Raw genomic sequence first — 15,446 nt, 5'->3', positions numbered from 1 at the left:
AGCAAACTTCCAATTTAAAAATACATAAACATAAGCATATACAAATAACCCTGTTTGCATACACACAGATACATACATAGACAGCAATACAGGCTCTATCGACAGGTTTGCACAGATGTTTAAACACGCACACACACAAGCAACCCTTATCTTGTCAGGCTGGCACGATGCCAGTGGCAGCTCCCCGCCTGTGCCATCAAATCAGTGTGGGTGAATGGACACACACACACACACACACACACACACACACACACACACACACACACACACACACACACACACACACACACACACACACACACACACACACACACACACACACACACACACACACACACACACACACACACACACACACACACACACACACACACACACACACACACACACACACACACACACACACACACACACACACACACACACACACACACACACACACACACACACACACACACACACACACACACACACACACACACACACACACACACACACACACACACACACACACACACACACACACACACACACACACACACACACACACACACACACACACACACACACACACGGCATCTCACAGTGTGAGACGAATACACTAAGTCACACTGTCAGGACGTGTCTTTACAGCACACACTGCATCTCTCAAAAGGTTATGCAAGATAATATACCTCTTACACACATAAAATGCATCTTATACAATCTAACAATTGCTATAGAAATGTACCTGATTACTATTTTTGTCTGATTTATTTTGAGTTCATATACTGCCACTATGAGTTGTTTTATTACTTATTTTGCTGTTTGTTTAATTTGCTGTCATAGAATCTATACAGCATAATAAATAATAAAATAAAAATAAAAAGTCCACTAATCCAGTTAATGTATAAGGTATCTACTGTATATCAAATTCCCGTAGCTTAGCAACAGTGTTTCATAAACCAGTTGAGCAGGAAGTCTGACTAGCAGACATCAAGGAGTGACTGTGCTGCCACGTATCACTTCTCATGTTCAAGCAGTGGAGGCTTCTGTTCTCATTCACCGGAGCGAGATAGAGTGAAAGTTAAAATGTCAAAGTTTCCTCCTGTGGTCAACTAATAAGTGTTAATCAAGGTTGTCATCACAATTTTTTTTTTCATGCCCATCCTCTTTGAGCCTAGAAATCACATTAAAATGGAAGTAGCGACAGATTTTTTGATTCTATATTATACAAGTATATCCAAGTGGAAAATATTATTGATATAGGGAAAAAAAATTTGGCTGGGACTTGGCTTTATGCATCAGTTGTTAATTGGACAGAGGCAGATCTGAACACAAGCTTGCGGACAATTATAAGATAGGATCGGGATTTAAGTGGACAAAATCATTGGAGAAGTCCAGCATATGTCATCAGAGAAAAAAGTCTGTCATTTCGCCAGAAGATCCAGTAATGACATTTTGATTTAAAATAAAAAAAAATCTATGTAAAAATTTGCTTTGTATAATGAGTAACCATGCTTTGCTGTATTTACACACTGGTTTGTCTCAATAGGCATTAATTACTCACCCTCATGTCGATCCAAACCCGCAAGACATTCATTCATCTTCGGAACACAAATGAAGATCTTTTTAATGAAGTCTGAGAGCTTTCTGTCCCTCCATTGACACAGCCTACACAACTACCACTCTTAAGGCCGAGAAAGGTAGTTTGGATCGACATGAGGGTGAGTGATTAATGACAGAATTTTCCTTTTTGGGTGAACTAACCCTTTAACTCTTTCCCTGCCATTGACAATATTTTCTGTAATTTATGCCAAAATGCTTTCCTGCCAATAGCTAAGTTTTTATCCAACGTTGCGAACTTAACTTATGTGCAAAATTAGAATATGGCATAAAACATTTGCGAATGAAGCAGCCTTTCAATCAAGTCGAAAAGAACAAAATCATAACTTCCTGATAAACTAGTGCTAAATATCACTAAGAAAAGTAAGAGAAGTATATGATCATTTTCGTATAAATAACGTGTATAAATATAAAGCAGTTCTGGAAGGTAATTATACAGAATCAATGTGCAAAAAGATCGGTCCGCTGGATAGTCCAGTTATGCTGTCCCATCGCGCAGTCACATGATTATTCTGATGTGCATTGAGGAATTTATTCGGTAAATGTGTTTCATTGTAGTTTATGCGCATGTTTTCATATTCGATGAAAACATTTTATCCGAGCACAAACTTAATGCGCAGTTTTTGAATTTATGTACATCTTGGCATTTCCATCCAGCAGTTTTTTATGTGATATCCCAAAATGCGCATAAAAGTAGGTGGATGGATACATAGCTATTGCAGCAACCCATGTTTTCATTGTAATAAGGTAGGGGCGCTGTTATGAATCTTCTAAAATACTACAGCATCTCTGGATCCAAAAACAAGTGAAGAAAAAGATAAACATAAACCAGAAGGAGTGATATTGCTAGTACACAAGTAAGCTAACATGATCATCCAACATTCAACAGCATATCAATTAAAACTGCCTAATGTTAAGGTAGGGACACACCAAAACGACGGCAAAGAACTAGTGCTGATGTAAGCAGACTGTGTTGTCTCCTCGAGTCACCTGCGTCATGAAAAGAAACAGCACCTGAACACACCAAAAGGACTACAGGCCACTGTCAACTAGCACGTGCATTCTGCTCCTGTGTGTAAAGGAGATAACCGTCTATAAAGCAGATGTAATCGTCATTCAAAAAGGGAAAGCAAAACTATGACTGCAGGTATACAAACCAAACAAAGCAGCGCTTGCTTACCGTTTTGAATATCACGTTGATTACGATCTTTATTCCCCTCCGCTCATGTTATTAGTATGAAAATATTTGTGCTTAGGTAAGATGACGTAAAATTATAACAGCATTCTGTCTCTTCAGTTTTGACTTATTCTTATGTGCCGACTCATTTGCTAAACTGAACAGCCAATCAGAATTCTCTCTCTCACTAACGGCCCAACGCTGATTCTACATGTTGAATCAGCCCCCCAAAAAATGACGCCATTCGACTAGAGCCAACGATGCAGAACAGACCAAAAAAACGAAGTTGGCCGACACTCAAAAACGGTTGGCTTGGTGTGTCCCTGGCTTTACAGAGAAAAAAATTAAACCCACAAATGGGTATATGTGTATCACTTTTGGGGGGTGTTGATGGACCTGATCTACTCGATCTATGTTTTGATCATATGCTCTTCATGAAAAACACAACAACAAAACAGTACAATGACAAACTCCCTTAAAAAGGCGCTTTTACATTTCGCTTTGAAACCAACTCTTCCGCGATCATCTTGTCATTCAGCTCCTCACTCTTGTGATGAATGAAATCTGACTCCTGCTGCTGTTTGTGCTGCGACTCTCGTTCGGCTCACGCGGCACATTCCGTTTTTAATTGTAGTTAATCTGTTCTCTAACTGAACAAAATTATTTTACTACTATAATATATCAAAACTGAGACGTAACAGACCTGTGTGTTTTGTATCACTAGTGCAGTGTATGTTCTCGGAGCAGATAAGCCCTGCCTGCGTGAGGTGCGCCGCTTCTCCAGATTCATGCTTTTATTAGAGAGAAGAATATGTTCAGCCCCTTCCCTCTGAAGCTTCGAATATTCAATGTTGATTACTACCGAAGCTTCGAAGCTCAAAAAATCGTATATTGGGACCAGCCCTACTTTAATCCAGTTCTTCCAGTTTCTTTAAATACCAGAGTAAAGAATATATAATAAAAGGTGGTCTTCAGGAAGATAAACTTCTAGATTAAACTATTAATATCACTGGAGAACCTCTAATAAACCCTTCATTTTAGAGCAAGAACAATAGCAGTACAAACCTCATTCCTTCAGTAGATTTGTTCTGGTAGTTGCAATAAAGCTGTGGTGTTCCCAGCATGGCCTCCGTGAATACGGCAAGGAAACCCAAGCTCTCTACGAACAGAACCGAGTCCAGCAGCAGGTACGTCACGTAGGCGGCCAGCACCGTGAACGCCAGCACACACTGCAGGTAATCCACAAAATGACTCCAAAACCAGAAGTAGTTCCAGTCAAAATCTAGAATTCAGAAAGAAAGATAGCAAGTATTAAAAGTAATCTTTGCATGAAATGCTTCAAGTCAACTTAGAAGTTTACTAGACATTTCCAGAAGACTTTTGGAAGATCATTTTGTTATGAAAGGTAGTTTTTTTCAAAATAATCTGAACAGTTTATAAAAAACTGGATAAAAACAAAATAATAATAATTAATTAAAAAAAATTGTTTACCAATGAACAATTATTTTAGTGGTCTGTCTGTATCAGGTTCTTCCTTTCAGCAATACGCTTTATAGAACATTGAAAACACTGGACACATATACAGTATGAATTATTATATTAGTATGGATGGAGGGTTGAATCAGTGTCAGATCAGACCAGAGATCCTCTAAGCCTGCAGCTGTGTTTTGACCATTCTGATCACGGTCAGCAAGGGGGAAAACAATGCAAATAAATAAATAAATACATACATACACTACCCCTCAAAGGTTTGGGGTCAGATATTTTTTATGTTTTTTTTTTTAAGGTATCTTGTGCTCACCAAGGCTGCATTATCTGAAATAACTGTTTTCTATTGAATATATTTAAAAAAAGGTAATTTATTCCGGTAATAGCAAAGCCAAAATTGAATAGCCTTGAATCTAATGAATAGAAACATTTTGGTAACATTTTTGATTAAAGCATTCTTGCTGAATAAAAGTTATTTTTCCATTTTCTTACTGACCTGAACGTTCTGAATGGTATTGTAGGTAGATGCCAACATGAACAAAAGCTAAGAGCTCTCTGGTTAATTCACTGAGCAAAGCTCATTGAGGGCAGGAAAATATATGCTGCCACTTGGTAATATTATAAGAAAACATGGAATTAATTTCCACTGTTATGCTGATGACACTCAATTATATATTTCATCACGACCAGATGAAAACGCTAAATTATCTAAACTGACAGCGTGTGTTGAAGATATTAAACACTGGATGACGTGTAATTTTCTGCTATTAAATTCAGATAAAACGGAGGTATTACTTATTGGTCCAAAAAACTGCCCACAAAACCTCTCACAATACAACTTTAACTTGGAAGGATGTCCTGTCACTTTATCCACTACAGTAAAAGACCTGGGTGTTATATTAGACCGCAACTTGTCTTTCGAAAATCATATTTCATATGTTACAAGAACGGCATTTTTCCACCTTAGAAACATTGCTAAGCTACGTAATATGCTATCTATTTCTGATGCAGAAAAGTTAGTTCATGCATTCATGACCTCGAGACTAGATTACTGTAATGCTTTATTAGCTGGTTGTCCAGCATCATCAATAAACAAGCTACAGTTAGTCCAAAACGCAGCTGCTAGAGTTCTTACTAGGTCAAGAAAATATGATCATATAACACCAATTCTATCATCTCTACACTGGTTACCTATTAAGTTCCGTATCAATTACAAATTATTGCTACTGACCTATAAAGCCCTAAATGGTTTAGCTCCAGTGTATTTAACGGATCTTCTATCACCCTACAATCCATTGCGCTCTTTAAGATCACTAAACTCGAGGCTTCTGGTCATTCCTAGGATATCTAAATCCACTAAAGGAGGGAGGGCATTTTCACATTTAGCTCCTAAACTCTGGAATAGTCTTCCTGATATTGTTCGAGGTTCAGACTCGCTGTCCCAGTTTAAAACTAGATTAAAGACGCTTCTCTTTAGCCAAGCATTCACATTATAAATACGTTTTATACTACAGTTAAATCGGATCAAAAGGATTAATATTCTGAACAGCAGCTATGCTAATTATTTCCCATCTGCTTTTCTGTTATCTCGGGACTACTAGTTCGTCAGCTCCAGTTTGTATCCAGCCTCTCATGGAGACTTCAGATGCCCCAACACCTGTGAAGAGACGACTCGACGCCTGTGAAGAGACGACTCAACGCCAGCGTTGTTATGGCCTAAAATAATACATGATTGATTAACTTATTCTAACATTTTTCTTTAACATTCTCTTTCTAACATTTTTCAATGTACATTTATGAAATGCACTTTCTGTAAAGCTGCTTTGAAACAATGTGTATTGTGAAAAGCGCTATACAAATAAATTTGAATTTGAATTTGAAAAACCATGTGCCCAGTGCATAAAAACATCAAAATTCTATTTTGGCACTGTGTTAGGTGAACATGTGATATCCAAAGTAAAACCTGGATCCTGAAGTAAAACCAGTTCTAAGTCTACACATCACTATCCTTCTGACTACCTTCCGCAACTGTCTTAATCACGTAAAATCTTTGAAGTGACTCCCATGAGTGCAGAATTGTGAAGAATGTTGCTCTAGAGTGATGTAAAAGTCGCATGAATTCAGATATGACTGTTCAGACTGAGGCCGTTTACATGAGTGTGTTTTTGTTTTAAAACGCATATCTTTTGCTACGGTTACGTCTGGCGTCTACACTACTCCCGAGTTTTCGACCCTCGAAAACGGAGACTTTTGGAAATGCAGCAGACACCATTTTAGTAAAACTCAGGGGTTGCGTTTCAATATAAACGGACCAAAACGGAGACTTTTGAAAACGAAGGCGTGGCTGGAACATGAAAATAACAGACCAGAGCCGTCTCTCTCAACGCCTCTGTAACAGACCAGCCTTGACGACCGTGTAAACAATAACATGGAGACGGAACTGCAAGCTTTGCTGTTCTTTTTAGCAGTTAAACTCTGCATTTTATAATATTGCAGCTGCTTACATACACAAGAGGTAAGCTATTACTAGAGCAATCGGCAACCGCACATGCCCAGTGTGCATGAATGGTCATGTGACATGCGATCAACTGGAAACGGCAGTATGGACGAAGGTCGTTTTCTTTTCAAAACACTGTGTTATAACAAAAATGCACTAATGTAAACAGGGCCTGAGGTCGCACTTCAAAACATCTGACCTGTATCAGAATTAGGAACTCAGCAGGGATGAGTCTGACTGGATTCTGACCTGAAATAATCCACTTTCGGCAATTATTTTGGCCTTGTGTTGATGGAGGTTGAACTCAAAGAACTCATAAGCCTGTAAGTCATCTCTCCGCCAAACCGCTGGTGGACGAGAAGAGCATATTTGATCAAAGGACACTGAGAGCTTCAACAACAGTTTCTCATAAAGCGGCAACGGAAATGTCGAAGCAAACAAAGTGCAAGCGAAGGCCAAAACCGAAGCATGAGGACCACAGTGACATCAAGAGTGTCATGAAAATGTCAAGGCATGTGGGACAAAGCTAAAAGAGAAGAGAATGACAATAGAAAAGCACTGCTGGCTTCAGACTAAACTGAAGCAGGGGGAAAAACATATTCAGTGATTAACTGTAGGGCTGGATTAGGAAAACATGATTCCAGCTATTCATTGCTTGGTGTGAATCTCTTCGGATGCCAGCTGTGCCCACAAATCATGAAGAGGGGGCGGCACGGCTTAGATACAAGTGTTTTTGGGAGAACTGTTTGTTTTGGTAAAGCATTTTACATCCAAAACGCTGCCACAATATCTGCACTCTTTGTTTCCTTACTTAGTGGTGTTTGTTAAAGTTTTTACTAAACAAAGTTTGAACAAACCACTAACCCTAAAAACGCAGGCACACAGCGTAACAAATGAATGAAGCACCACCTACACAGAGGACGCTGCCAAAACAAGCTGCTTTCTACTGATCAACATGGCGAATTCATACGCCAAAGATCAAAAATCTAGAACACAATCAGCATAGAGAAGATAGTTAAGAGAAGACTATTGAGACGACTTCTGCCCCGCAGAATTTCATCATGCAAAGGAAACGAGACTGTCAGAAGATTAACCCCTCTTTAAATACCTTAGCAACCCAAAGCAATAGATTAGTTTTCTACACTAAAAAGGAATTCAGGGGACCTATTACCATAACTTAAATGAATGCATGGTTGCAAGTAAAATATTTATAATTGATTTAATTAAAACTTTTAAGTCGCAAACATTATTTTGATGAGTTCTGTTGACTTAATGTAGATCATTTCATTAACCTGAATATGGTGTGTAATTTAAACTGAAATTTCTAGATTAAGTGATTTAAAAAATTAAAAAAAAAACGTTAAAAGTTATTTGTTTGATAACCTTTAAAATTGGGCAGTGGATTTTTAATTACCATCATGCTCTGCATAGGACTGATAAGGAGAATAAATGTTGAAATTAAGGCTATATCTACATTAATCTGGACACATTTGAAAACTCATATTCTCTGCGTTCTGGCCTTCTGTCCACACCGTGATGGCGTTTTTAAATCTGAAAAAGCCATTTTCACGTTGTATGTGGATATGTTATTCACTTTCACAGTGTTGCTGAAGATAAATGTTACAATCTTCATATTAAATTTCCTCAAAAATGACAAAATTCACTCGCAATTGCTGTTCTGCGGCAACACATGAGGGCAATTCCATTTTAGCTGACCTGAACGGCGCTGTAAGTGACGAGATATTGTGCTAATAAAATGAATGTGCCAGAAATAGCATAAGAACTTTATTATGTCTGGTCTCTCTGTATTATCTCAATGAGCTTTTATTACAATTCTTCATGTAAGATGATTTTAGCATTTTGCGAAGGTGCACTGTAGGTAAGAAACTTTTAGCGAGACTTTGAGAGATAGAGCGTTTTGAAACAAAATCTTTCAGGACTTCGAAAGAGCTTGCCACAAACCTTTTGGAAAAGTTAGTTCTGGCTGGTAAACACCTTTGAACTACCATTGGTCCGTGGCGATTACGTTATAAGTGTTCTGGGGCAAACATTGAATTCTCTTTCAAGTTTTGCGCTTGAACGGACAAATTCACACAAAAAATATGTCAACATGCCCGTCTTGGTGAGTAATTCTAGCGAACACAGTAGGTATCTAATTATTTATAAAACCATTCTGGGGTTGTTGCCTTCATATTTAGGTTGTCTTATTCAACAGAAAAGTGTTGGGAATTATTTCCTTCGGTCTAACAATTGTTATACTCTTTCTGTTCCGTTTGCTAGAACTGAAATAGGAAAAAGGAAAAAAGGCTTTTGCGTTTGCAGCACCGTTTGATTGGAATCTACTCCAAATGAAATTGAAATTACAAACTCTAGTGTCTATGGAACATTTTAAATCTATTATCGGTCACTTGAAGAAGACTCAATGATGTGCTATTGTTTTTAAGTGTTTTTTTTTATTTTTTCTTGTAAGTTTGTGTTTGTAACTGCTGCCCATTCTTGGCCAGGACACTCCTGTGAAAGAGATTTTTAATCTCAGTGAGATCTTTCTGGTAAAATAAAATATTTAAAAAAAGGTTATGTCTTAAGTAAAACGTAAACAGTCGATACAGACGTGTGTTCACGTGTAACAGTATGTACTGGATTTGTGCATTATGTCTTAAAGGGAAAGAAGCTTTTTTCTGCTGCCTGTGTTTTTAATGTTAAAGGGGTGGTAAAACACATTCTTTTGAAGGCTTGGCTGTGTTTGTGGGGTGCACTGTAACATGTGTTCATGCTTCGTTTTAAAAAAAATTGCCTTATTTGTCATATATTTGACCTTTATTCTACACTGCTCTGTCCCTCCTTGTAAAACGGTCTGATGCTTTCCGGGTTGTATGAAGCCAGTCCCTCAAAAATACGCAATGGGCTGAGATTGGTTAGCTGGCCCAGTGTGTTGTGATTCGCTAACCGCAGTGCACGTCGGAAACGTCACGCCCCTTACCGGAGGCTGTTCAGTATTAGAAACAACGGCGTCAATAAAACCATATGAGCTCGAATCAGACCCAGAACATTTGAGTGAAGATGATCGAGCAGAACCTGTTCAGTCCTCGAGAGTAAAGACTGCGGATCTATAATGATTGCTACTGAATGGCACTTTAACTTTTGTATTTTTAGAACGATTATAGCCAAATATCTGTCGCAAGAACTAACGTTAACCCAAAACGAACACTAAGCACTGACTTTAGTAAGTTAGCCAAATCACACACAGAACCATGTATAGCATGCCTGAAGATAAACAATACATAAAAGCTCTAATCAAAGAATCATTTACACTAATGCCAGGTTCGCTGTTGAGATTTTAACGTTAATGTTTGTAACGTTAGATGTTCGTCGGATATCGTTAAGTATGAATGAGCATTTAACAGACTGGTTTGCAGAACAGCGCTGTCATCTGTTTACTTCCTTGCTACAACCTATTACAGGAAAACACATGGATGAAAAATAAATCAGACTTACAGGTTGTGGCCCATGAACAGCTTCTGTTTGTAAATCCAGCTTTCAGGACAAGCCGTTGTGCATATCCTGTATTGAACTCGCAAAGTTTGTGGAAGTTTGTGTTGTCCTCCGTGAAATGTGCAGCGCGCGCGTCGTGCATCCACGCACCGGCAGTGTTTTTTTCACGCAGCTGACGTTGTGCAAATCTGGCATTGAAATCGCGAAGACGGTGGATGTTTTCCTCTGTTAGATGTGCTTAGATGCAACAACACTCCAGCCTACTAACCACAACAGCGCCGCGATACAAAATTGCCTCGCCCCCCTTATTTAATATTCTCGGAGGAGGGGTTTATGTAAATATTGAGCCTGGTGATGTCAGCAAGCCCTGGAGGAATGTGTGTAGTCGCCTACTGGCCGTTTGCTGTAGTTCTTAGAAACTGATTTCTTTAAAAGCAAATATCTCCCTTTGCTTTAAACTTTGAACGTTGTAACTTTGCAGATGTTGTTTATGCTCAAGCAGCAACATTACACGCTAGCTAAAGTTAGAATAGTGAAATCGTGGTTTACCACCCCTTTAATCAAACAACAAATGACTAAGAAATCACTCACTGCTCTTGATTGAATTGCTTTTGTAACTTTAATAATGATTAATCTTTATTTAATTTATACAGTTAAGATTATAATATGCAAGGTTATTTTATATTTGATTACTTTTATTCAATTTCTGTACCTGAAAAACCTGAAAAGCATTGTTTATTTTATATGCATCGTTGCACAAGTGTATGTATTTGTGCTGTTGCTTGTAGTTTGATTATTTGTTCTTATTTTCTTAATTTTTATTTGACAAATGTCCTAATTATAATAATCATAATAATAATTGGTAACATTTATATAGCGCTTTTCTAGGCGCTCAAAGCACTTTACATGGAAGGGGGGAATCTCCTCAACAACCACCAATGTGCAGCATCCACCAGAACGCCCACCACACACCAGCTGATTGGTGGAGAGGAGACAGAGTGATGAAGCCAATCGGTATATGGGGATTATTAGGAGGCCATGATGGACATGATGGAAAAAACTAGCATTTTCTAAAGGGCAATGGGCAAATTTGTCCAGGATGCCGGGGTTACACCCCTACTCTTTTTCTGAAGGACATCCTGGGATTTTTAATGACCACTGAAAGTCAGGACCTCGGTTTAACGTCTCATCCGAAGGACGGTGCTTGTTGACAGTATAGTGTCCCCATCTCTACACTGGGTTGTTAGGACCCACACAGACCACAGGGTCAGCACCCCTGCTGGCCTCACTAACACCTCTTCCAGCAGCTACCTAGTTTTCCAAGGAGGTCTCCCATCCAGGTACTGACCTGCTTAGATTCAGTGGAAAACCAGTCTTGGGCTACAGGGTGATATGGCTGCTGGATAAAAACCCTGAAAACTGTGACACAAACCGAACCGTGAGTTATTTGAACCGTTCCGCCACTACAATATAACATCATATTGCTCAGAAAATTAAAACAGCTTGATTATTGAGAGTGATTAGGCTTTTTGAGCATTAAAAAAAGTAACAAATACACATTTATATGCAAACATCACATAAAAGTGAATTTTGCATCCAATGACCTATATGCTATATAAATAAACTTGACATGACTTGACTAATGTCGAATTGCAGAGCTGGTGCAAATATATCCACGCTGCTATGATCAGATGCTTTCTTGGCTTCTGTTTTCTCACCATTAATGCCAGTGACAATTCAATTCAAATTTTATTTATAAAGCACATTTAAAATCAACCTGAGTTAGCTAAAGTGCTGTACATAGAGAAGATAAATGCCTAAGAACACATACAAATTACAAAAAATTTGAAAAAATGTGTTTTTTACATGGATTTAAATTCGGCTAACGTAGAAGCAGTTCTGAGGGGTAGTGGCAGGTTGTCCCACAACTTAGGGCCCGCTACTGCCTTCAACTCAATGTAGTTTGTTGAACATAATTTCATTAGAAGTTGCCATGACTCAAAAAGATTGATGCAAATGGTTGCATTGATTAGCATTAATAATTGTCAAGCTAAAGGACAGCATGGCAATAGTGAACAACATGGAGACACACACCTGTAAGAAGCATTTAGAGAAGGCATGAATGAGTAATTGTGCTTTGCATTGTGTATGAGGTCAGCCGTATTACACTAATGAACGTGGCCGATGTGGGACTCTCAGAGAGCCGGTCGCGTCATCACACAACCCACAGAGAACAGCGTGACTGTCAAGCACCGACAGCGCATTGTGATGCCAGAGATTTTCAAATGAGTAACTTTACCACTCTCTGTCATGACTTATTATCTTAACCGCTCTTCACAACCAATTCTGGAAAATCAACTCGGCATTAATTTCCATAATGCAACACCGGAAAACATTTTTAATATTTGATGCGGAGACAATGATAAATGGATAATGAGAGAGAAAGTGAGGTCAACGCTTTCCCCGTCTAAATGTGAGTTATGGGAAACAAAAGCAGCAAATACGATCTCCATAAAAAGTTAAAGAAATGACACATTCAATATTGAAAAGGGTTTATTAAAGCATCTCATGATTCTGAATTTATTCATTCTTTGAGAAAGTTTACGCCTGCCCAGAGAGAGAAATATTGCAAAGGTTTAATCATGTCAAGAGACTTAGAACTGCACATTTTTAAACATATTTTTGTTTTAATATGAACCTCATGAATATGAAGCTCATGTCCAGTTCATACTTCACCATAAAATCTAAATAAGAAATGATATTGTATATTGTTTTGCATTGTGATGTTAATGACAATTACAGTTCTCATTGTAAATCTAGACCTTTAACCTTAAGTATTTTTGTATGCTTAACATTATTCTCAATGATGACACTGAAAAATCATACCACATAAACTAAAGAATCTTCATAAATATTTCTTATTTTTGTCAATGTATTAGTGCTTAATCATCGTGAGAATTCTGTCAAAAAATCCAAATGGTACTAAAAAAACATTTTTTTAGGACTCAAATATGTCATGAGATTCACCTGTAAAGGTCTGAGATGGAAATGCGATTAAACCAGCTGTTATCTGTTAGCTGAGTCGTTAAATGTTATCTTACTGGCAAACTCAGTTTGACAACATGAGAGACGTTGAATTGGGTCTGGCAGACCGTTATCTAACGCACCATCGGAGGAGAATGATAGGCAGTTTATGACATTTCAAAAAGATTTATTGAAGTATTGATAATTAACGACAGTGACATTTGAGATGACATTTTAAAATCAGATCAATTACTGTGCTTTTGTCTGCGGCTTGACGGATAAGTCTGTGAGAGAACATTTTTTAGTGTGACAGAATTATTATGAAAAAGCAGATATTTTCCAACAGAAAAAGAGAGATCTCAAGAATGTGACTTGTGTGATATTTTAATTGAATGACTGATCAAGTCTTTTGTTGAAAAGACAAAACTACCGGTTTGTTGAACGATGGAAAATAGGGTGGGGTGGAAAAATGAAAATGTAAATAGTTTAATTAAATTTAATTATAAATTAAACAATACAATAAAACAAATAAATCAATAGAATACCAAACCATTAATTTATATTTATTTATTTTAATTTATTTACTTATTTTTCCTCAAAAGCAGAGGTTTAGGGCCTTAAACTTAAGGTTTCGCTTTATTTTTCCCCAAATTCCGTTTCCGTTTGAATTTTTCTGGATTCCGTTTTAATATTTTTGGACTACATTTTAATTTTAACTACATTTAAATTTAAATTAAATTTTAGTACTCAAAAAGCTTGTCTTATTAATTCAAATCATGAAACGTATACATTTAACAACAATTTATTAAAAGTTTAACAACAATTATATGTTTAGGGCCCTAAAAAATGTTTTATTTTTAGGCCTACCAAATTCTGTGTTTTCTGTTTTAAGTTCTGGATTCCATTTCAATTGTTTAATAAAATTGTAATAAATCAAAAAACATGTCTAATTAATTGAATTAAAAAACAACAAATTTATAAAAAATAAATTAAAAAAATGTCCCCACTCCCCAGAAATTATGTGTTGTGTATTTACATTTTCTGACAATCAAATTAAAACATAAAACACAATTTAATTTATCTTTTAATCATCTGATATTAAACAAACTTGTGTCAAACAAAGTGCTACACAACAGAACTTTACTGTTACAATTATTTTTATTATTTTACAATTATATGATAAAAAATTTTTTTATAATAAAGCATTAATAATAATTTATTATCATTATTATTAGTGTTAGTATTATTATTACACAATTTCATCACAATTTCTTCAAGTTAAACCAAACTTTTATTTTGACGGGTTGCCGTGAAGAATGAAGACCTTTGGGTTTCTGTGTGATTATGATATGACGATATCTTTTCTCAAATGAAACGGTAAAATGCTTGTGTAGTGACTCTCAGAGCGGCTCTGCAGATGAAGTTCATGCCTTCATGTCCTCATATAGTGAGGCGGCAGAGGCTGAAAACACCTTGAGCGTCACGAATGCTGAGTTGAGTTAACTTTATTGTCCTTAGAGGCAATTCTTTGTGTAGACAGCAGTATACATATATATTCGTACAGCAACAAAATACGCATTAAATAACACACTTTTATAATAGATCCTTTAAAAACATAATAGCAGCAAGTATGAAGAAATTTTTGTATCTATTAGATTTACACAAAGGGAGTTTAAGTCTCCGACCCGATGGAAGCAGTTGAAATTCAGTGCACAATGGGTGGGTAACGTCAGAAAGGACTAGCTGGCCCTTCCTAGTCACCCTAAGTTCATAAATTTGTGTAATGGTCCTTAAATCAGTTCCAACAATCTTGCTGCACATTTTACAATACTAGTCAACTTACTCCTATTCCTGACATTTAAAGATTCAATAAAACATTCTCATAAAAGAAACATCCATATTAAAAGTTCTAAGTTTTCTCAAAAAATCCACACACTGAAGAGCTTTTCCTCTAATAATATCAGTATTTGCTTCAAATTTTAGTTTGTCATCAAGTACAGTCCCTAAATATTTTTACTGTTTGACCACATCTACTTGATGTCCTTTTATGACAACAGGTAGCACAGGTACAGAGCTCTTCTTGCCGAAATCAATGGACATCTCTTTTGTTTTAGAAGCATTAATGTTTAAAAAAAGAATCCTCACACCATTGAATAAAATGAT

At 37.0% G+C, this 15,446-nt stretch overlaps 1 protein-coding gene across 2 annotated transcripts in view; it reads right to left on the bottom strand.

Annotated features, from left to right (window-relative positions):
* Positions 1-15,446, bottom strand: part of slc66a2 (solute carrier family 66 member 2) — a 63,048-nt gene that overhangs the window by 22,373 nt on the left and 25,229 nt on the right. For both annotated transcript variants that reach the window (XM_079829506.1, XM_079829507.1), the window contains one exon: positions 3,848-4,064. In XM_079829506.1, the coding sequence (XP_079685632.1) occupies positions 3,848-4,064 (217 nt within the window). The remainder of the gene's footprint in view (positions 1-3,847; positions 4,065-15,446) is intronic.

Source organism: Gobio gobio (assembly GCF_949357685.1).
Source record: "Gobio gobio genome assembly, chromosome: 11".
NCBI lineage: Eukaryota > Metazoa > Chordata > Actinopteri > Cypriniformes > Gobionidae > Gobio > Gobio gobio.
This window is presented reverse-complemented; position numbering and strand designations above follow the sequence as displayed.